We start from the raw sequence: 24,186 nt of genomic DNA, 5'->3' as shown, positions 1-24,186 counted from the left end.
TCAAATAACTGGGCTGGAGAATGGTAAGGAGAAACTCTCATCCTTAGTGACCCTTAGGTGAGACTAGCATGGACTTAAGAGAAAAACTTTCCCTCCCTATGGTGGGCAGTGGGCAGGGTGAGGTGTTTCCAGAAGGCTAATGGCAAAGGAACTCTATTTCTTGATCTCAAGCAAAGTCAGCCTTTAAGTCTTGGGAGTGTGATTAGGATGAGGAAGGAACCAGATTAAGCATGAAGTCTTTCTCGCAGATAATTTTCGCTCTTGGTCTAGCTAAGGAGCTGCACTTTGGTCTTTACTTTCAGGGTTCTTTCAACCCTCCACACTCACTCTACCACTAGGCTCAGCCCCTCACCACGAGACTCCAGATGCCCCAGTCTCTGGGCTACTTCAATGCCCAGCAGGGATTAGAGAAGCTCCTTTCTCCTGTCCCAGGAGCCCTGTGTTAAAAAGGTTAACACATGCAAAAGACATTCAAATGTCTTTATTAGAATGGTTTATTTAATTCGTGATGGAAGGACATGTAAGAAAGGAGAGATGTAAAATTTCAAGATAAAATATTGAGGGAGAATTTTCATCTTTTAACCTTATGGTCTCATCTAAAAACCATGATGAATATAAAACAAACATCCTCAAAGCATCCTGAAGAGCAAAAGAAAAATGTGAACACTTACATATGTTATTAAGGACATCTAGATTCATTCTTCTAAGATTTCTAAAAGAAAAAGATTGTAATAAGTAAATATAATGTTGACTGTGATGTCCCTGTTGTATTTCTTTTTGTGGTTTTTAGGAACAGAAATGGAATAACTCAAACAGTTTAAGCATAAACTAATTTATTAGGGGATAAAAAAATAACTTGTGGGGCCTCCACCGGGCCCCGCACAGCGGCCGCGGTGGCCCTCGGCGTGCGGGTGGCGCCTGTGACAGCGGCGCCGCTCTGCTCGAGACCCCGGCTCCGCGCCGGTGCCGACCTCCTTGGCGCGGCAGCGTCGCCCGGTAGGATGGACGGCGAGGCGGGGTCCGCGGCGGGGGTGGGCTCCGAGGGCCGCTGTTCGAGGACAGGCGCAAGGGCTGCGACTCGAGCGGCGAGGCTGTGGTTGGGCACTTGCTGCTGGAGGCTGCCGAGCCGGTGACCCTGCGCGCGCAGCGCCTGGAGGCCCAGGGCCGCGCCGCCGGCGCCGCGGACCCCGCCGCCGCCTCGGGGGTGGAGAGCCTGACCGTGCGCCTGAGCCTGCGCGAGCCCCCGGCCGGTGAAGGCATCCTCTTGCTACAGCCTGGAAAACATGAATTCCCATTCAGCTTTCAGCTTCCGTCGGAACCTTTGGTAACCTCATTCACCTGGAGATACGGAAGTGTTCAGCACTGTGTGAGAACGGTTTTGGAACGACCTGATCAGATTGTTAAGCGGGAACTCCAGGTCGTCAGTCACATCGATGTCAACCCACCAGCATTACTAACCCCTGTACTGAAAACTCAACAGAAGATGGTTGGCTGTTGGTTTTTCACTTCTGGTCCAGTCTCGCTGAGTGCCAAAACTGAAAGAAAGGGATACTGTAATGGAGAAGCAGAAATAGGGAATTGTTCCTCTCGTCTGATTGTTCCCAAAGCTGCCATTTTCCAGACGCAGACGTACCTCGCCAGCGGGAAAACAAAGACCGTGCGGCCACGGTGGCCAACGTGCGTGGGAACCACACCGCCTCCGGGAGCACCGGCACCTGGAACGGGAAGACCCTCAAAATCCCGCCCGGGACGCCGTGCTGCATCATCCGAGTGGACTACTCCTTAGCTGCGTATATTCACATTCCTGCTGCTAAAAAATTGATGCTTGAGCTGCCCTTAGTGCCTGGCATGGTCCCATACAATGGTTTTGGCAGCAGGAACTCCAGCACTGCCAGCCAGTTCATTATGGATATGAGCTGGTTGACACTGACTCTGCGAGAACAGCCTGAAGCACCACCAAACTGCGCAGACATGGTATCTGAGGAAGAATTCTCTAGACACATTCCTCCTTACCCTCAACCCCCTAACTGGGAGGGCGAGTCATGCTGTCCTCTGTTTGCCTGCACTCAGGAATTCAGATTTCAGCCTCTGCCTCTTTATTCAGAGGTTGATCCACATCCTAGTGACATAGAAGAGACCCAGCCTGTTTCCTTCATTCTCTGAACATATTTCAGAAATCACTGTGTTCATCATCAAATTAGAATGTCAGTTCCTCCCCCCTGCCTTTTTGGGGAAGAGGGAGGGAAGATTAGCTTAAGAACATAAATGAACATCAAGACTGAGGTGATAGAAATTAAAGCAAGAGTGGGCCAACAGGATTGTTGCACAAGTTTGTGATGTGGTCTTGTGTCCCCTTTGAACAATGGGACGAAGATGTGAAAAGTCACAGAATGTAATGGAAGTCGTGATGGTGACAGAGTAAGTGGAGGGATGCCTGTGCTGGCCCAAGAGAAAGTGCCTGTAAATAGTGGAAACACTATGCGAGCGTATCTTTACAAAGGTTTCTGGAAGTGGCACAGAGGTATCCTAAGCTTTAAGGCGGTATGGATGCACTGTGGGGAGAGTCGATTTTGGAGAAATCGCAGCACACGGTTGTATGTACATGGACAGGAAAGGGGCCCAGTCTACAAAGCGAGACCCTCCAGTGTCAGGGTCTTCATGTTCCATAGGACTGAAGTCCTTAAAAGAATCCTTTTCTGAGGTCATGGTCTTATGAGGTTCTAATGAAGTAATACAGTTTTCACTCTTTTAATCGTAGTTTAAGAGGTAGTTTATAAATTGGCTATATGGTATTATGAAACCAAGAAAGAGTTCCTAGAAAGGCTTGTCAGTTGAAAGGGGAAAGGTTGTACTTTTTACTCCCTTAAGTCCTTTAGTTGAAGGTTGAAGGTTGCGTTTTTTATTCCCTTTAAGTACTTTAGCAGGGTATGCGTTTGATTTTCCTCATGTCTTATTTACCTAGAAGCATATTAGAAAAAGAAGAGGTTTAAAAAAAAAAAAAAAAAAAAAGCTTGCATCCTTAGGACGCCTTGATAACTGCACAGGGATGGGGAAAGGCCTTTTCTTACCTACCTCTAGTGGGGTTATCAGAATCAGATACGGTTGAAAACTCCAGGCCTGAGAAGTCTTCTTTGGAGTTTCTGCTCATTTGCAGTAGCAATCTCATCTCTCCTATCCCTAAACCTGAAACTGGACCAAGGGCAAAATCTATAAGGTTAGCACCAGATGAAAGTTACTATGTGTATACCAAAGGGTATTTCAACATAAATACAAAACCAAGAAGGCAAAATTACCATTTAAAAAAAAAGTCATAAGCTTAATTTCTGTCAAGAGACTTAAGTCTACTGATGACAATCACTGTGTTGTACATTGTTATTCCAGTTCTTTAGTAATTCTGTTCAAACTGTGATTTTTTTTTATTGTTTTGGTGCAATATTTTATTACCATTCAACCTCAGGATATTCAGACCAACAATATTGTGCTCTTGCTTAAAGTCTGAGCAGTGTTTTTACTGTCCCCCTCTCTCCTCCTAGTCATGGTCATATGTTCACTTGTTTTTACTTTAATCTATTGGTTTTGTGAGCTGAGAGCATTTCTGGACACTAAGTAGAAGGACGGTAGGGATTCCCATGATAGAGATTTTGGACCAGCCCAGTACTTTGGTTTTCTCCATGTCCTAAGTGTTTGATCTAGAAACTCTGGTACTTCCCATGCAGAATACTGTACTTCATTCAACCGAATGATTAGCTTTTCTTTCAATCAGTACATTCAATCAGTTTGAAATAGAAAAGTTCTAAGGTTAAATTAAATTTTGTATGTAAAAATTAGTTAGACATTTGATCAGGGATTTTTATACAAACATTAGGTAAATGTATGCTTTTCACCCTTCTGGATATACCTCTCTTCTTTGTAATCATGTAAGCATCTTAAGCTGTTCTTTCATTGTAAGCCACTGTTGAAAATCACAGTGTAAACTGTTTTACCAATAATTGTGGTACTGAAATTGTCACAAATTTTTATTCCCTGCTTTGGTTTTTTGGTGATCTTTTATTTTGCTTCGCTTTTGTGTGTTTGTAGCTATGTGCTGTCTAAACTGTTTTATTTTTACTTAAAAAAAAGATCGTCTTCAGCTATTTCTTGACCTCTGAGCTGTAGTTTATACATTTTGTCAAGACGTTGTCTATCTACATGATGCCAAAACAAAGTGAAATAAACAGAACAATATGGTATGGAGGAAGAGAAAGTTTAATTGTCTGGTTGCATGTAGAAAAGCAACTGCTTACTGGAATTTTTTACTAGGATTGTTTTGTCACCTTTTTAAAAGAAATCATGAAGTACACCCACCAAATTAAAACAAAGCTGATTTTGTAGCACTTAAGAGAATAGCTAAAAGATATGATTTGCCTTATTGAATTGATATTGGTATATCTGACCTTAAGAAGTAGGTTGAAACTGTATATCTTTTTGTAATCAAGAAATTATTTGATGAATGTTGAAGACTCTACATTAGAACAGAGAATACTTGGGAATGAAGATAAAATATTAGCTGTTATTTGCTTGTTTAGTTTACAAAGAAACCGTGGCCTTAGAATTTTCTTTTTGATGCAAAAATTTTGAAATTGAGAATGTGCATCTTTTGGCACACAGAATCCTTCCATGAGCAGAACTTTACTTTCATGTTTTTGTTTTGCGCGATAAGAAACTCAGTAGGCAGGGGTTATGTTTTCAATAAGTTAACTATGAAAGCTTTTTATTTTTATTATAAAAATGTAACAATTTAACCCACAGGGAAAAAAAATAAAGATTGTATTTTGTACTCTGATCTGAACACCATGGGTTCCTTTTGTTAATAAAATGATTACACTGAAAAAAAAACTTGAAATTTAATGGAATAACGAAGACAGATTTTTGCCTGAACTTCAGGAATGGCTCACAGAACCAAACAGCCACAGAGTGGCCCCCAAAGATAGACACTGTCAGAAACCAAAAAACACTGAATTTACCACCAGCCCCAGAGCTGCTCTTTTCAGATTCACAAATCCCCTGGGAAATGTTAAAAGACTGTGGTCATTCCAAATGTTTGCGGGAATGTGTGCATCCCGTTATCTTCACGCATTATTGTTGGAGGGTCAATGTCACATGCATCCTGAAGAATAATATGGCAATACTCAATAAACTTAGGTGTATGCATTTTAATGACATAATTCTGCTTATGGATATATATCCTAGAGAAGTTCTCTCATGAGGGTTCTATCATATGTGATGAAGGTGGGTAACTGGCAATGTGCTTGTCCACTGTGGGACAGCAGATAGGCAAAATGTGTCAGGGGTTCACCAGAGGTTAACATGGCAGCATAGGAAGCAATAGATGAAATGCACAGATAACAATCTTAGAAACATGCAAATGAATGAAAAATAATAAACTAAGTTATTAGTTTATAATAAACTGATAACCTTACATGAACTGAAGACATATGTACACAAAAGTATGTCACATATGACAAGTCTGATACAAAAACACACATAGAAAATAGCTTCAAATGGCAAGAATTGCAATAGAAGTAGGGAGAGAAGAGACAAGGAGGAGCTTCTAATAATAGAATGAACACAATTACATAAAAAAGGATAGGAATTCTGCAAATAAACAAAAAAAGGAAAAAATCTTGAAAATGTGGCATTAACTCAATGCATTTGTGAATTAGGTATGAAAAGCACAGTATATATGGCATCTCCCTTTGATTCAGATCTTCTAGTGAACAAAAAAATAAGAATATTGCAATTCTAAGTAGGCATGGGACTCTCCTTTTCCCGCCCCAACCTGATCACTCCTTTACTTGTTTCCCTTCCTGATATGCCTGCATGAAGACCTGGAACCTCGATCCAGCTAATGCCCAAACTAGCTTTGTGTCCTGGCAAGAATCTATCATCGCAGAGTCTCAACTCTGAAACCAGGCAATCCTCTTTAATATGCTAAATTATTAGACATGCGAAGCGTAATTTGTCAGCCTTTCCTGACGAGTAGAGAGCTTTTTCCCCCAGTGAATGGAAAAGACCAGGACTGGACCTCTCTCCCCAGGGACCCTCCTTCCCCTCCCATCCCCCTCCTTTAACTCCATCACCAAAACCACTCGGAATTTCCAAACCCCTCCCAGCAAGATGCAGGTTTCTCCTTAATCTCGCGAGGCTCCGAGGCAATTTGCAAGGCAAATGAGTGTCTAGCCCCACTTATCTGGACGTGGGTTTCCGATCTCCTGTACTAGACAGACCCTATAAAAGGCACACTCAGTACGGGGCTGAATCACTCGCCCCTTTGCTTAGACCCGCTACGCGTCTGGCCTGGGAGGAGGCTGAAGCCATGGAGCCGCACGCGTACTACACCTGGGAAGAGCTGTCCCGGAGGAGGGCGCATCCAGAGCCCCACGTGCCACCGGGCCTCAACCGAGAACAGGCCTGGGCCTGGGCTCTGGATAACTTCCCTGCGCTGAGCCGCCCCTCCTGCCGAAGCCCCCGGTTCTGCGAGGACGCGCACTACTGTGCATGTGGGCTGCCGCGGCGCGCTTGCCCCGGACACGCAGACGGTCCCCAGGTGGAGAGCGGCCACAAACGCTGGCGAGACCCACAAGTCCAGGAGCCAACGGCTAATCCGGGGTGGAGCGGCAGTCCCGTCAAGAAGAGGCCGAAGCCACACACCGCAGGGCACAATCGGGCCTGAACAGCCAGGAGATGCCCGCAGCAGCGGAGGCCGACAGACACGCGGCCAGATGGCCTCCAGGAGCCCAGGACGGTCCCCATCCCCAATCCCGAAGCTGCGGAAACCCTGTGGAGGCTTGAAACCCTGAGGAACTCGGCAAGGAAAGGAGTCGCAGCCTTCTGTCCGGCCCACGGCGCCCCTTCAACCCATGCCCTGGCCTGGAGCCTGAGTCACCCCAGTGGAGGCCTCCTTCTGCCTGGCTGGGCTTCTCCCCTGGGCCCCGCCTCGCTCTGGGATGAGCCTGGAGGACTCTGTGGGGCAGACCAGTCCTAATTTGTCCCTCCTTTCCTGGATTACTGACAGCTTTCTCAATTAGAGATCTCTCTTCAGGGAATCCATACCATCTTAAGGAGCTTTCTTGTAGTTGTACTCAGAATTGTCATGTTTCTTACGTTGATTCCAATTATGAGCAATGATTAAAACGTGCTTCCTTATTCTCTGCCTGTGGATTGATTTGGGTGGGCAGAGTCAGGCGTGGAAGCGGTATAGGGGGTTCTGTGGCTGAAAGGGGAGCTGGGACCCAGGTCAGGGCTCCTTAAGATGAAAGAAATGTAAAGTGAAACCATGACATATAACTTTGACTACCACAGTGGTCTGTATTAATCTTTTCCATTTGTTCTAATATTTGTAAAGTAGTAACTCCCCAACGCAGCTTTTGAGAAATGAATTTGAAAGGGTCTTTGGAAAGCCAACATGATAATATGCATTAAGCATTTCAATATGAATACCCCTGGGGACTTCCCTGGTGGTCCAGTGGTTAAGACTCCGAGCTCCCAATGCAGGGGGCCCCCAGGTTCAATCCCTGATCAGGGAACTAAGATCCCACATACCACAACTAAGCCCTCTCGCTGCAACTAGAGAAACCTGCACACACCAATCAAGAGCCTGCACACCAAAACGAAGACCCAGCGCAGCCTAAATCAATCAATCAATCAATCAATCTCAAAAAATATATATGAATACTCTTGACCCAGAATTCCACTTCTACAAGCCAGAAATTGTGGTTAACAGGCGATTTTCCAATATAAGATTAAAAATAAATGATAGTCATATTTGCACAGTTCCAAACTATGCTGCTCTTAGAGGTAAAATGGAAGGCATGACTTTGAAAAGATACCCAGAGGCTGAATGTACCAGGCTGAGCCCTGGACAGGTTGACTGTAGCAACTAAGGGTGGTTCTAAGCAAGTTGGAAGGGAAAGCACTAAGGCACAGCCACCCATTAGGCTGAGAGAGGGCAGGGTTTCCAGAGCCTTGCCTATGTAAACACTCTGCTGCAGTTCCTTCCACAAGTGCCTACCTTGGGAATTTGCAACTGAGACTTAGAATTTGATCATGATATGTAAGTCAAGCATCAAGTTGCCTCCCAATTCCTTGTTACCTGTCTCAAGTCTACGTGTAAAGAGATTTTCTCATGTCTCTTCCTGGATTGACATACAGCCACACAGTCCCCACTGCAGTCCACCCGGATATTCCCAGCTCCTCTATAAGAAAACTTTGCGTCACTGCTGGTCTCCCCCTGGATGCCAGGACATGGTCACCAATAGCACACTGTTGTCTGTGAGCTGGTTCCAAAAAAAGGTTGCTCTGTTTCAGGATGCATTTCATCTAGTGCCCATTCTTTAATCCCACCAAGTATCATTACACAAGGTTGAACGGCTGTACCAGTTTTTATTGAAGGATTGGGATAACTGAAGGAAATTACACAGCAGAAGGGGAAAACTTAAACTAAATATTGAATTTTTTAAAAGTTATCATTACTGAGAGTACCTTATGACCTACTATAGAAGACGAACCTCTTTAGAATTAGTTTCCTTACAGGGCACAATAATGGTTCCAAGGAGAATCAGAATGTTTACTGACCCTGTGCACTAAACAGTGCCACCCAGGTTTCCCAGACTCTCCAGACCACAGTTCTCCCTTAAAAAATGTGGACCCGTGGCTGTCACCTAATTGTGCTGCTAGGGTTGAGAGATAGCACTGTGGTTTTCCTCTTAGGAGCCTGCATTTTGTTTCACTTCTTTCTCAAAAGCAAAAAGATTAGCAATAAGAAGACAATCCATAGGCAAGACCTCCTCACCCCAAAACTGGAATCCCAACCTGCAGGAGAAGGGACCCACTTTTTGAACCATATACTTAGGATCCCTGAGAATATTTTCCCCACACTAAGACTGTCCCTGACTCTCTCACCAGAAGGCAATCCCTGCCTATACATGTCCTTGTTAACTCTTCTCACAGATCCATCTATATTCTTTCATGACACCCTTTTCCGTAACAGTAGACCAAAACTTATTTTTGGTATAGGGGGAAAAAGAAATGGACTTATTTTATTCTAAAATCCATCTACTTTATTTCACATCCATTTCAATGATTATTTGTGGAATCTATAAAATACTCTTTCTGCCTTCCCTTCTTGAAATCACCTCATTCCTGTCTTGAGAAAATAGCTACCTGGTAGATACCTTGCTATTTCACATGCCCAGTATTGAAGGATGAGTTTGCTCCATGCTGGTCTATATGGTCAGGGGAACTTTCCTATTTTTGATGCTCAGAAAGGTTGTTTATGAATGAAACTTTAAAAAAATAGGTGAGACATTGTACTTGACATACCCTTTTCTTCAAAAAATAAAAAGGAAAAAAAAATAGAAGAGTTGGGGAAATCCTACAGATTAAAAGAAATATTAAGACATCCCAACTACATGTAATGGGTAGACTTTATCTGAAATCAGTTGTTCCCCACTTTGTTGGTGACTGATATTGATCATCTGCAGTCTGACCACATTGCTGGTTCTCACTGTAGTGGCTTCTTTCTGCTGCATGTATAACACAGGCTAGCTGCTCCTAACCTCTGTGGGGAAAACCAAATGTCACTGGTGTTCAAACAACTTTCTGAGAAGGTTCTACACCACCAGGGCCTATTAGCGCCATGTTGAGCCTTCAAAGGAAACAGTGTTGTTGTCCTTCCCTTAAACCTGGCCAAGCAGAGCTCTGTGTCTTGAATATCTTTATTAGATTCCCCCAAGTCAGTTACAGCCATTGCATGCTGGTCTAATGAACCCCTTCAACTTACCACTATTGGCTGCCTTGACCAGAACTTCCAACTCTCTGCCTCTTGCATTGTCTATACTTTCATCTTCTTTATTTCCTTATTTCTCATTTTTGGTTTTGATTCTCTTCCCTCTTTTCTCTGTTTCCTTACTTCTCTCTTTTTTTAAAAAGTTACTTCTTTCAAAAAAATTTATTTATTTATTTATTTATTTATTTATTTATTTTGGCTGCATTTGGTCTTCATTGCTGTGTGCAGGCTTTCTCTAGTTGCGGCAAGCAGGGGCTACTCTTCGTTGTGGTGTGCAGGCTTCTCATTGTAGTGGCTTCTCTTGTTGCAGAGCACGGGCTCTAGGCGCACGGGCTTCAGTAGTTGTGGCACGTGAGCTCAGTAGCGTAGCTCGCGGGCTCTAGAGTGCAGGCTCTGTAGTTGTGGTGCACCGGCTTAGTTGCTCCACGGCATGTGGGATCTTCCCAGACCAGGGCTCGAACACATGTCCCTGCATTGGCAGGCGGATTCCTAACCACTGCGTCACCATGGAAGTCCCCTTATTTCTCATTTTTATTGATACCATTTCTTTTTATCTCAGCTCATGCAAAACACTGGCTTTGGTGGGAGTCATCTTAAACGTTAGAGTTTTCTTTCCTGGCAGAGAATCAACTACCATAAGGAACAAGTTTTAGCTGTGTCCTCATGGTCTCTTAACTGTGACTTTGCTCTCCCCTTAAAATTCAGCTCTGCCAAAGCAGGACCCAGTTCTACAACTCTGTATGTGTAGCACCATCACAGCAGCTTGCCCGTGGCAGGCTGTCAAAACATGCTTGTTAAAAACTCTGAATTTAACTGACTTTGTTACATTGAAGATGAATGACTGATCAAGGAAGTCTAGGCTTAGAGGCACTGACATGTTTGCCAACAGAATGTCTGAAACATCTCAGGAAGGATGTAAGGGAATAGGATTTCACTACAGATCTGACACAGAAGGAAAAAGCAATCCATTCAGATTAAACACACACAAAAATACAACATTTTGAGTTTGTTATTCATTGATGTTATGTTTAATATCCTAAGAATGACAATGAAAATAATAATAATTGTAATTGAACAACTTATTTTCTGCCTGGGAATATCTAATTACATGACCTTTGTTGTTGAATTTAATCATAAAAGTTACCTTGTAAAATGTTAACTTTTAGCTACCATCCAGATAAAAACATGAGGATAAGAGAGGTTAGGTAACTAACTGAGTCATATAGAAATAATAGACAGAACTTGTACCCAAACAATCTGCATCTAGATCTCTAGACTTTGAGCCCTCCCCTCCTACATGTTGGCTGAAAGTCTGAAGCAATTTTAACTTAGAATTGAAGATCAGAGTGTCAGTCTGACCAGCAGTGTGATTTCATGCAAAGGTGGCCAACTTCTCATTCTGATCATCTGGGTAAAATCTGATGGTACTTTCCAAGCAGAAGGGCCCTGAGAATCAATGGACATACAGTTAACTAAAAGTGTCAGGCACATAGGATACCTTTCCTAAAAGAGTAACCTTCCGAAGAGCTCGTCTTGGCAGAGTCCCTGTACCTGTAATTCTTTTCAAAAAAACCAAACAACAACAAAAATTTAATTCTATCAAATCAACAAAATCAATTCAACTTCGAATAACTCCATCCAAGATGACTGGATTTTCCCCTAATCTCCTCAGGGCCCGCCTTCTGAAGCAATCTGAAACCTGACAAAACGGCACCACCCATCCTAATATCCTCTGGTTGGACCCCTAAGAGCCCGGGAAAGTATAAATTCTCAAGGAAGGGATCCCGGAAAACCTCCTCTCAGAGGCTGAAGCGATGGAGCCGAACTTTCCCCGCTGCGTGCGCGAGGCCTGGGATTCCGCAGAGGAGTCCCAGGAACCAGAGATGCTGCAAATCTTGAGCTTAGCGGACCCTGAGGAATGGCAGCTCCCTTTCTATCCTACGCTGGGCCAACTCTCTGGGGACGACGAGGACTTCGATGGGGAACAACTTTCTACCCCCTGCGGGCGTCTGCACCCACACTGCCCGAAACACGGACCCCGAGCGCAGAGCACCTGCAGGCGGGGCGCTGGGCCGCCCGCCCCGGACACGACGCCCGCGACCCGCCAGGAGCCACAATCGCCCTCAGGAGGTGGGGCCGCCGCCCACCTGCAAAGCTTCCCTGGGAGGGTCTTGCGGCATCGGGGACCCAACATCTGGAACCCGAGACCTCTGACCGCGGGGACCCTTCCGGAGCATCGCCCTCCTCCTGGCCTGGAGAGACACCACCGGACGTCCCAAGGCTGGTGGCCGCGGACCTACACGCAGTGGCCGGGAAGACCCTGGGCTGCCTCTCCCGCCGCCTTTGGACCCAGGAGCCCTCATCTCCGCTGAGACCCGTCATTGGATGATCCCTTGCGACAGATGGTATTACAATAACACCTCTCCGTTTAGCAATCATGGAAGAATTCGTCTTCAGAGACATTTGTGAATTTTCCTTTCGCTTACTTAATAAATTATACCAAATTCCAACGCCTTTCTCTCTCTTACTTTGGCTTTTGGGGAAGGACCCGACGCAGGGGCGGGGTGGCCGGGGCCAGTTCTCACCGGGGACCCTCAGTCCCCTGATTTGCTGGGCGGGGGGAGGCCGGTGGGGTCTCTTGGGCACACCGGGCGGCCAGGGGTCCAGCATAGGCGTTGCCAGACTGGGTCCCACGTGCTGGGCTCCGACACATCCAGCAAAGGGCGGCCAGCAGCCCTGAGAACTCCACTTCGCCCGATGAACGCTCCTGGGGCAAAATCTTTCGCTGGGATTAATCTCACAGGAGTCTGAATGTGGCGGCTCCTGGCCTCGGGAGCGGTTTCCTGTAATCCCTTCCCCTCATCGCTCTGGTTTCTGGCACCCCACCCAACCTCACCCTTTCTCTCCTTTCCCTGCCAGGATTCCATGGGCCACCTGTGCAGCCTGGATGCTGGGGCTCAACCAGTATGTAACCCTGGCCTGTCCCCAGGGAATTGCAAAAGTATTCTTTTCACCCATCCATTGGACCACAGAGTGATATTTCACTTTTTCAGATTCAAACAGAACTTTTCCATTGAGGCCTGAGCATGGGAAACATACAGCTCATAACAAGAGGATGTGATGACATGGGTGTGTGTTGTAGACACTGCTATGTCTTTATTAATGTATTTTAATTTCCTACTTTGTCTTTTATTTCTTAAAGAGTGTATATGAGAAATGAAATCAGTGAGAACTGGAAATAAAGAAATAACTTTTAAATTTCATCCTCACTTTTTCAGTAGTCATTTCAAATACTTAATCTCTTAGGCAAATAAATGAAATAGCCCTTGAATTCATGGAAAGACACAATTGTCCATAAACCCACTTGTCAGGAATCACTAGCAGGATTTGGAGTGCAGTTCTACAGTTCCTTTAGCAATTCTAAAATCCAAAATTGTATGCAACCTACACTTTGGTGTGTAAATTTTGGTACGAAACTCATTTGACAGCAAAATATGGCATAGACTGATGTGAGGCCATAGTGTACTCTATCCAAAGTAGAATGAGTATTCATAGGAATGATTGATTACTGGGACTGTCCTAGACCATGCAGACAGGTACACTCTATCAGGCAAGCTCTTATTTTCACTTTATAATTCCATACATTTTAAATTATAACATACATCTAGACCCCAGTATTTTATTAAATATATTAGAGTATCTTTAATATTAAATAGTATATTAGCAATACCTAAAAATACAATTTTAGGTTGTTTTTGGTTGTAAAACTGACTAGTAGTGCTGAATACTGTAGAAGTGCCCTTTGCTGGTAGAAAGCTGGAGTCATTGCAGTATTTGATCATCCATAACATTGTTAAAGAAAATTCTGTTCTGGAATAGATTGCTTCTGCCCTTACCTGTAACTATTTCTAGTAATGGGGTTTGTGTGCTCCATTTTTTCTTTTCTTTTTACTTAAAAATTTTTTAAAAATTGACTTGAACTAGCCACCTCTACCTCTGCCATTTGTACTTCCCAACAGCCAAAGCAATGACTCACAGTATAAAGAGAATTTTTTTAAGCTGTTAGGTTTTATTATCAAAAAAGATTGTTTTTTTCAAAAGAAATGTTTTGTGTAATTTTTAAGTAAGGGAAAGGAATTTTCACAAATGTACACAATGTCAAAATTTCTTACATGATTGCTAATTCATGCAATTCAATATGGGGCATGTGAACAGCAAGGTAACTGTATGTAGCTATTTCCTCAAGGCTAGAAATGGATAATTTCAAGAAGAGAAGGCAGGCAGGGGACACAAAAGCAAAAATAAACTAATGGGACTACATCAAACTAAAAAGTTTCTGCACAGCAAAAGAAACTATCATCAAATTGAGAAGGCAACCTACTGAATGAGGGGAGATATATCTAATCACATATTTGACAAAGGGTTAATATCCAAAATATACAAAGAACTCTTATATCCTCTTAAGGTTTTAACTCAAGTTATACAACTCAATTTATACAATTTAAACTCCAAAAAAAGCAAACAACCTCATTGAAAAATGGGCAGAGGACCTCAACAGACATTTTTCCAAAGAAGACACACAGATGGCCAACAGACCCATGAAAGATGCTCAGCATCACTAATTATCAGGGACATGCACATCAAAACCACAATGAGATATCATCTCCCACCTGTCAGAATGGCTATTCTCCAAAAGACAATAAATGACAAGTGTTGGAGAGAATGTGGAGAAAAGGGAACACTCATATACTGTTGGTGGGAATCTAAATTGGTGCAACTACCATGGAAAACAGTATGGAGGTTCCTCAAAATCTAAAAATAGAAATACCATAGGATCCAGCTTTCCACTCCTGGGTATACATCCAGAAAAAACGAAAGCATGAATTCAAAAAGATACATGCACCTATTTACAATATCCAAGACATGGAAGCAACACAAGTGCCAAAAAAAGGATGACTGAATTAAGATTTGGTAAGTATATACAGTGGAATATTGCTCAGCCATAAAAAGAATGAAATTTTGCCATTTGCAGCAACATGGATGGACCTAGAGAATATTATGCTTAGTGAAATAAGCCAGACAGAGGAAGACAAATAGTGCATGATATCACTTATATGTGGCATCTAAAAATAATACAAATGAATGTGTATGCAAAATAGAAACAGACTCACAGATATAGAAAACACACTTGTGGTTACCAAAAGGGAGAGGGAAGAATGAGGGACAAATTAGGGGTATGGGATTAACAGATACAAACTACTATGTATAAAATAGATAAGCAACAAGGATATACTGTATAGCACAGGGAATTATAGCTATTATCTTATAATAACCTATAATGGAATATAATCTGCAAAAATACTGAATCACTATGTTGTACACCTGAAACTAATATAATATTGTAAATCAACTGTACTTCAATTTAAAAGAAGAAGAAGATGTGGTATATATACACAATGGAATACTACTCAGTCATAAAAAGAATGAAATCCTGCCATTTGCGACAACATGTGGACCTTGAGGGTATTACCTTAAGTGAAATAAATCAAAAGATAAAAGACAAAAACTATATGATTTCACTCATATGTGGAATCTAAAGAAACCCCAAACCAACTCCCCCAAAAAAAACTAAAACAAAAAAACTGAACAAACAAAACAAGAGAACAGATTGGTATTTACCATAAGGGATGGGGGTTGGGGGCTGGTTGGAATGGGTGATGGGGGTCAAGTGCATGGTGATGGATGGTAACTAGATTTTGAGGATGATCACTTTGTAATGAACACATGTGTTGAATCATAATGCTGTACACCTGAAACTCCTATACCAATTTTACCTCAATAAAAAAGAATGAAAGGCAAAAAGAATATTTTATAGATTTCATAAGTGATCGTTAAAGTTGATGTGAAATAAATGTAGATGGATTTTAGAATAAAGTAAGCTTCCTTTCTTTATCCACTATTCCCACCTACAGGATATATCTGAAGTCATATACCTAATGAATGCCTACACAATCTATTCAATTTACTTTTTTTTCAGGAAGGAAAGATAAAAATAATATACATTTCCTGGAAGATTTGGGGGAAATAATGTGACTTCAAAAGAGTCCCTGTCCAGCAACAAATCCAGAGAAATGAGCCTGCACCCTGCACTGCAATATCCAATCTAGAGAAAGAACAGATAAATACTATTTACGCTAGTAAATAGAGAGCCTTATTTAGAAACTAGAACGGAAACTCCTGAAACCAGAAATTTCAAGAGTCTCTGTAAGTGGACTCTAGGTGTCTAGATGGTGGATCCTGAGAGCCGGAGAAGCTTCGAATGGCAAGTGATTATTGGGGAACTTCAGAAGTGGCCCCAGGAAGCTGACTGCAGTTTTGCTGTGCTAAGTAGCAGAGATACGTCTGCCCAGGTGTGAACAGTGAATGGACGTTTGCATCGTAGAGAAAGGAAGGTGCCTGGATGGCAGTAACACACAGAGGAGTGAGGTTTCCCAATGGGGAGCCCGATTCCCTAGACAAACACCTACTGAGCAGCCCTCCAGCTGACATCTCTCTCCCTCCAAACTGTGCAAATCATGGCACTAGTTCCTTTCAACTGCCCTAGACAGAAGCTGCTCACTAAGAGGGGAGGTGATGTATTAGGGGATCTTCAATTTACACACTCCAGATTACACTGTTATACTATTTAAATCAAATTTTACTGCTCTCTAGTGTCTTGGAAAAGCTTCTTGAATAATCACAATATTTTTCTCTTCCATTTTATTTATTTTGTATCTACCCTGGAAAATACAGTGTCATAACATAGAAACTAAATAGCTCAGCTCATATATGGGGTCATATAATCTGACAGAGTGAAGAAGAAATTGTGAACACACCTTCAAATACCATCAGTTAGGTCTCCCCAATCAATTCCTTGGCTACATCTATGGTCAATCTGATAACTGATTAGGTCAATAGCATATATTTGAGCAGTCAAAGTCAGCAATTAAACTATTCAATCAAATCTAACACAAAATTTAAATCTTTCATCATAATTACCTATTAAGTATGATTGGATGCTAGCAGAGACAGAGGACTCTGAGATTGCTGTGGTACAGATATATCTCACTAGGGCCACAGAAAGCCAGTATTTGCCTTCCCTCCATCAATGACCATATTAATCTTTTTCTAGGCTGAGCCTGTGAATTGGATGTTCTCTCTCGATGATGAGATTTTCCTTCCTCTAGATTTTCCATCACACTACTGAGATCTAAGTTGAAAGGACATGCTCATATCTCTAATAATGCTATTTTGACTCTTCAAAGTTAGTACCCTCTCAGTTACCTTCTTTCAATTAACTTAGAAAACATTCTTTATAGCACTTATACTAAAATAGTTCTATTTGCTTATTTGTTGGCATGTTTACTGTCTGTCCCTCCCATGAAAGTCAGACACTTTAGGACTTCCCTGGTTGCGCAGTGGTTAAGAACCCGCCTGCCATTGCAGGGGACACGGATTCGAGCCCTGGTCCGGGAAGATCCCACATGCCACAGAGCAACCAAGCCCGTGTGCCACAACTACTGAGCCTGCGCCCTAGAGCCCGTGCTCCACAACAAGAGAAGCCACCGCAGTGAGAAGCCCACGCACCGCAGTGAAGAGTAGCCCCTGCTTACCGCAACTAGAGAAAGCCCACGCGCAGCAACAAAGACCCAACGCAGCCATAAATAAATAAAAAATAAATTAAAAAAAAAAAAAGTCAGACACTTTATGGCAGATCCCATGTCTGCTGGTTGATGGCTTTAGCTCCAGGATCATGTATACATGTAGTATAATATTGGTGCTTAGTAAGGCTTTGGGAATGAAGAAGGAATGAATATAGAAAAAAATATTCTCCAGCCACAGGCTGAACAGAGGAAGATCAGATATCACTGAAAAGGAGAAAAATAGCTCTTGGGAGGATTTATTTGTTTGTTTTTCCTTGCTGCTTCTCAGAAATGCTGGTAAACATGCTGTGAGCATCAAATGCTGGGATGACCCAATCAATCAGATCTGACCAAAGCCACATTCAGCTCGGTTTTACTGGATGTCATTCAGAAGAGGATATTAATTTGCTTCCTCTCGGGGGTCTGGTATCCTGAAGCAATGTGCACTGAAGGTTAACACCAATGTCTGTGTTTCAGCATCTTAATTCTGATGTCTTAGAGGTCCTAGGCTAGAGGACTTCTGCTTCCTGCTCCTCTCTCTTGGCCCAGACACACTGTTTCACGGTATAAGAGAGTGAAGGTTTGGAACTTCATCTGTCTTGCTGTGAGGGTTCGGTTGTCTGCAAGCAAGAGGCGGGAACCTGGCTACTGCCTTCCCTGCACTGGGTAGAAGCCTGGGTCTGGACAACCTCCAGGGACTGAGCAGAGGCTCAGGGGAATGCTCCACTTCTGGTAGGATAGGACCTACTGTGTGGGAGAGAAATAATGAGGACTCAGAGACTTTCTCTGTGCCATGAGTAGTTTGGAAGCTCCCAACAAGGCCTGCCTGGGAATTGACACTTGGGTTCCTGCCTGGTCCAACTTCAGCCCCAGAGAAGCCGAATATGGCAGATCAGGTGGCTACCTGGATCCAGAAAAGCTACAAAACCCCGGTGCAGGTAGTCACGGGGTGCCCACAGGGCAAGGACATGGAATTCTGCCCTCTCCGAGCCTACCTGGTTGGCTACCTCAGCGCTTTCGCCTCTAACTTGGTTAGAACCATCCCCTTGAATTCAAGTCCCCTTGCTACAGTCACCTCCTGCCCAGTCCCCCTACCGTACATTTGTTCTCTGGGATACCTTTTCAAAATCATGCCTTCCATTTTATTTCTAGGGCTGCATAGTTTGGGATTGTGCAAATATGCCTATTGTTTATATTTTTTTTATCCTGTATTGGAAAACACGTCCGTTTTTTGTTTTGTTTTTTTTAAATTTATTTTATTTATTTATGGCTGTGTTGGGTCTTCGTTTCTGTGCGAGGGCTTTCTCTAGTTGTGGCAAGCGAAGGCCACTCTTCATCGCGGTGCGCGGGCCTCTCACTATCGCGGCCTCTCTTGTTGCGGAGCACAGGCTCCAGACGCGCAGGCTCAGTAATTGCGGCTCACGGGCCCAGTTGCTCCGCGGCATGTGGGATCTTCCCAGACCAGGGCTCGAACCCGTGTCCCCTGCATTGGCAGGCAGATTCTCAACCACTGCACCACCAGGGAAGCCCAACACGTCCGTTTTTTAACCACAATTTCTGGCTTGTAGAAGTGGAATTCTGGGTCAAGAGTATTCATATATTTTTTTGGAGAATTATTTATTTATTTATTTATTTATTTATTTAGGCTGCGCTGGGTCTTCGTTTTGGTGTGCAGGCTCTTGATTGGTGTGTGCAGGTTTCTCTAGTCGCAGCGAGCGCGGGCTTAGTTGTGATATGTGGGATCTTAGTTCCCTGACCAGGGATTGAACCTGGGGGCCCCCTGCATTGGGAGCTCGGAGTCTTAACCACTGGACCACCAGGGAAGTCCCCAGGGGTATTCATATTGAAATGCTTAATGCATATTGTCATGCTGGCTTTCCAAAGATCCTTTCAAATTCATTTCTCAAAAGCTGCGTTGGGGAGTTACTACTTTACCAATATTAGAACAAATGGAAAAGACCACTGTGGTAGTCAAAGTTATATGTCATGGTTTCACTTTACATTTCTTTCATCTTAAGGAGCCCTGACCTGGGTCCCAGCTCCCCTTTCAGCCACAGAACCCTCTATACCGCTTCCACGCCTGACTCTACCCACCCAAATCAATCCACAGGCAGACAATAAGGAAGCACGTTTTAATCATTGCTCATAATTGGAATCAACGTAAGAAACATGACAATTCTGAGTACAACTACAAGAAAGCTCCTTAAGATGGTATGGATTCCCTGAAGAGAGATCTCTAATTGAGAAAGCTGTCAGTAATCCAGGAAAGGAGGGACAAATTAGGACTGGTCTGCCCCACAGAGTCCTCCAGGCTCATCCCAGAGCGAGGCGGGGCCCAGGGGAGAAGCCCAGCCAGGCAGAAGGAGGCCTCCACTGGGGTGACTCAGGCTCCAGGCCAGGGCATGGGTTGAAGGGGCGCCGTGGGCCGGACAGAAGGCTGCGACTCCTTTCCTTGCCGAGTTCCGCAGGGTTTCAAGCCTCCACAGGGTTTCCGCAGCTTCGGGATTGGGGACGGGGATCGTCCTGGGCTCCTGGAGGCCATCTGGCCGCGTGTCTGTCGGCCTCCGCTGCTGCGGGCATCTCCTGGCTGTTCAGGCCCGATTGTGCCCTGCGGTGTGTGGCTTCGGCCTCTTCTTGACGGGACTGCCGCTCCACCCCGGATTAGCCGTTGGCTCCTGGACTTGTGGGTCTCGCCAGCGTTTGTGGCCGCTCTCCACCTGGGGACCGTCTGCGTGTCCGGGGCAAGCGCGCCGCGGCAGCCCACATGCACAGTAGTGCGCGTCCTCGCAGAACCGGGGGCTTCGGCAGGAGGGGCGGCTCAGCGCAGGGAAGTTATCCAGAGCCCAGGCCCAGGCCTGTTCTCGGTTGAGGCCCGGTGGCACGTGGGGCTCTGGATGCGCCCTCCTCCGGGACAGCTCTTCCCAGGTGTAGTACGCGTGCGGCTCCATGGCTTCAGCCTCCTCCCAGGCCAGACGCGTAGCGGGTCTAAGCAAAGGGGCGAGTGATTCAGCCCCGTACTGAGTGTGCCTTTTATAGGGTCTGTCTAGTACAGGAGATCGGAAACCCACGTCCAGATAAGTGGGGCTAGACACTCATTTGCCTTGCAAATTGCCTCGGAGCCTCGCGAGATTAAGGAGAAACCTGCATCTTGCTGGGAGGGGTTTGGAAATTCCGAGTGGTTTCGGTGATGGAGTTAAAGGAGGGGGATGGGAGGGGAGGAGGGTCCCTGGCAGTTTCCATTCACTGGAAGAAGCCTCACTACTTGGGAGGAACAGCTATGCATATCACACCTCAGGTTCTCTTCTTTTAGCACAACAGAGAGGATGGCCCGGTGTTAAGAGATGAGACAGCCAGGTTCCATCTTTGCCAGAACACAAAGGTAGTTCATGCTGCAGCTGGACTGAGATTCTAGGTCCTCCTCCTCCCACATCAGGTGGGGAAATGAGGAACGGAGTGATTAGGTAGGGGCGGGAAAAGGAGAGTCCCATGCCTACTTAGAATTCTAATACTTCTATTTTGGTCTACACTAGCTCAGCCAAATCAAAGGGACACCTCAAGTTTGCCCTGATTTTCAAAGCTACAGGGCACACTGAATTGAGTGAACACCATGTTTTTAATCGTGTTTGTTGGTAGGGCCCCTATCCTGTTTTATGTAATTATGGACCTTCTATCATTACTGATTCTCATTTCTCTGCTCCCCTTAGGTGTAATTTTTCCTATTAATAACTATTGTATTTTTAATATGTATTTGGTATTTTTCAGTGTTGTACTATATAATACTGTTTTGCATGCCCACATATTCAATTCATGTAAAAGGAAATGTGTTCTATTCTGATTTTTTTCATTACTTTCCATTCGTTTGGTAATTTACAAGATCTCTATATGCAAATTTCATCTGCTGCTTCCAACTCATGCCTATTCCCCTCTGATGAGCTTCTGCCACACTTTACCCCTCCACTGTACCCCAGGGGACCCTCAGATTGCTACTGAGTTACCATTACTGTATGGAATCATCTCTTATGGATCAGTTGAGACACTTTCTCTAGGATAGGTACCCATGAGCAGAATTGTGGCACAGAAAATGTATAAGCCCAATTTAAGAGAGTACTACCAGATCATTCTTTGGGATGACTGTGTTACAGCAGGCAGGTAGCTAGATATGAGCAGAGGAATGGGGGCAGGGGCCAGGTGGCAGGAAATTACGCATCTTGTAAACAGCAGGGGTCCATGGGAAGACAAAGAAAAGCAGGAACCTCCAGACTGACAGGAAACCACAAGTTTGGGGTGATATGTGTCCTGGAAGCAGACAAAGAAAGGTGAGGAAAGGTGGGAATGTCCTGCACCTGAATGTAACCTGTTGCTCGTTATGCTCTCATTACAATAAAATTATCCTTGCAGATAAGAAGTACGCATCATCTTTTCAATTATGTTCGCAGCCACCGCTGCGATGCCGTTCGCTCTCCAACGCTAGCGCCTTCTCTAGCTCCCCGAGCTCCAGCTGAAGGTGAAGGGGGGTAAGTAAGGAGGTCTCTATACCATGGCTCTTACAAAGCAGACTGCCCGCAAATTGGTGGAAAAGCACCAAGGAAGCAACTGGCTACCAAAGCCACTGGCAAGAGTGCGTCCTCTATTGGAGGGATGTAGAAACCTCATCGTTACAGGCCTGGTACCGGGGCATGCCCTGAAATTAGACGTTATCAGAAGTCCACTGAACTTCTGATTCGCAAACTTCCCTTCCAGCATCTGGTGCGGGAAATTGCTCAGGACTTCAAGACAGATCTGCGCTCCCGGAGTGCAGCTATTGGTGCTTTGCAGGAGGCAAGTGAGGCCTATCTGGTTGGCCTTTTTGAAGACACCAACCTGTGTGCTATCCATGCCAAACGTGTAACAAACATGCCAAAAAGACATCCAGCTAGCGCGCCGCGTATGTGGAGAACGTGCTTAAGAATCCACTAAGATGGGAAACATCTCATTCTTTAAAAAAAAATTCTCTTCTTCCTGTTATTGGTAGTTCTGAACGTTAGATATTTTTTCCCCCACGGGGTCAACAGGTACCTAAGTATATGATTGCAAGTGGAAAAATAGGGGACAGAAATAAAATATTGGCAATTTTTCCATTTTCATTTGTGTGTGAATTTTTAACATAAATGCGGGGTCATAAAGCATTAACGCAAGTCAAAATGTTTCAGTGAACAAGTTCCAGCAGTTCAACTTTATAACAATTATAAATAAACCTGTTAAAATTTTCTGGACAATGCCAGCATTTGGATTTTTTTAAAACAAGTAAATTTCTTACTGACTGAAACTAAATGGTGTTTGTAGCATTTTTATCATACAATAGATTCCATCCATTCACTGTACTTTTTCTGAGTTGTCCTACATGCAAGTACATGTTTTTATTGTTGTCTGTCTTGTGTGCTGTTCCTGTAAGTTTGCTATTAAAATACATTAAACTATATTTAAAAAAAAGTACCCATCATGCACCGACACCATGACACTTCTGATCTAAGCTAAATAAAGACAAAAAGCCCTCCTCCCCTCGGGAAGACGGAGCTGGGATGAAAATCAGGGAATATGACCCCCAAACTCCTCCTTCCCCAGTGAATACTCCGCCCCTTCATTTGTAAGCCCCTCATAACCAGCTTGCCAAAGAAACCCAGGGCAGCCGCTCCTCATCTGCCCGCTCTCCTTCTGAGAGTGTATTCTTGCTTAAATAAAATCTCACGTTACTTTCTTAACCTCCCTGCTTCATCTCCGAAATCTTTTGACAAGACAAGAACCTTAAATTCACCGGGACCAAATGCAACCTTGACAGACAACAGTGCAGGAGGATTACAGATTACTCTACGTATACATTCCCCACATATTTGGTACGACCCAGTATTCTACCTCATGCCATGAGCTGCACGGTTCCGAAGAGAGCAGCTATGGTGCGTGTTCTGATTCAACGTTTTTCTTTTTTGATTTCTGACAGTGTCTCTCTTGAGGCGCCAGTTTACAGTGTGGTTCTCAGTCTTTTCCCAAGGAATGTTCAGCCTGATGTCTGCGTCTTCCTCTTCCATCAAATTTCAGTTATCTTCTTCCTCTAATAAATCACATGTGTAAACAATTCCAGGGTTCTGTTTGTTTCCTAAAAAGCATAAAATAAATAAAACAGTGACAGAACACTCATCTTCATCCTTACTAACTTATTACAATCTTCTTTCTTTAATTAACCTCTTAAAAATGAATCTAGGTGCCCTGAATGAAATATATATTTTTGAAGTTTACTTTCTGCGTTCAGGGTATTTTGAGGATGTTTGTTTTGTTATGATCATGATTTTTCAATGAGAAAAAAGGAAAAAGGAGAAAAATTCCTCACAATATTTCATCTTGAACTTTTACAGTTTTCCCTTTGTACATGTATTTCTATCAAGAAATAAATAAAATATTTAAATAATGATGTTTTGTTTCTTTTGTATGTGTTACTTTAATTAATGTAGGATCCCAGGACAAAGCCAGGAGCTCCTCTGACCTTTGCTGGTCACTAAACTAGCCCAGTGATTGGGGCATCAGGAGTCTGAATACGGGGAGGGGCCAGGAGTGGTGGTAGATGAGGGGCGCAGGGAATGGAGAGGAATTGAAACTGAAGATGGAAGAGCAGCTCCTTAGCTAGACCCAGAAGGAAAATTATCCAAG

The 24,186-nt window shown here is 44.0% G+C and overlaps 2 protein-coding genes and 1 pseudogene across 2 annotated transcripts; all 3 read left to right on the top strand.

Annotated features, from left to right (window-relative positions):
- The first annotated feature begins 1,001 nt into the window (after positions 1-1,001).
- LOC118893607 (arrestin domain-containing protein 4-like) lies at positions 1,002-2,163 on the top strand. The gene is given in 3 exon segments (XM_036849339.1): positions 1,002-1,047; positions 1,050-1,661; positions 1,664-2,163. Coding segments are annotated over 3 exon segments (1,158 nt in total).
- Positions 2,164-11,640: 9,477 nt separating this feature from the next.
- Positions 11,641-12,198, top strand: LOC118892471 (annexin-2 receptor-like). Its single transcript, XM_036847260.1, has one exon. It carries the CDS (start codon positions 11,641-11,643, stop codon positions 12,196-12,198), a length of 558 nt encoding a protein of 185 aa, XP_036703155.1.
- Positions 12,199-22,045: 9,847 nt separating this feature from the next.
- LOC118892894 lies at positions 22,046-22,453 on the top strand (annotated as a pseudogene).
- Positions 22,454-24,186: the final 1,733 nt, after the last annotated feature.

Source organism: Balaenoptera musculus, chromosome 3 (assembly GCF_009873245.2).
Source record: "Balaenoptera musculus isolate JJ_BM4_2016_0621 chromosome 3, mBalMus1.pri.v3, whole genome shotgun sequence".
NCBI classification, from domain to species: domain Eukaryota; kingdom Metazoa; phylum Chordata; class Mammalia; order Artiodactyla; family Balaenopteridae; genus Balaenoptera; species Balaenoptera musculus.
Note: the sequence above shows the minus strand (reverse complement) of the source record. Positions and strands in the feature narration are given on the sequence as shown.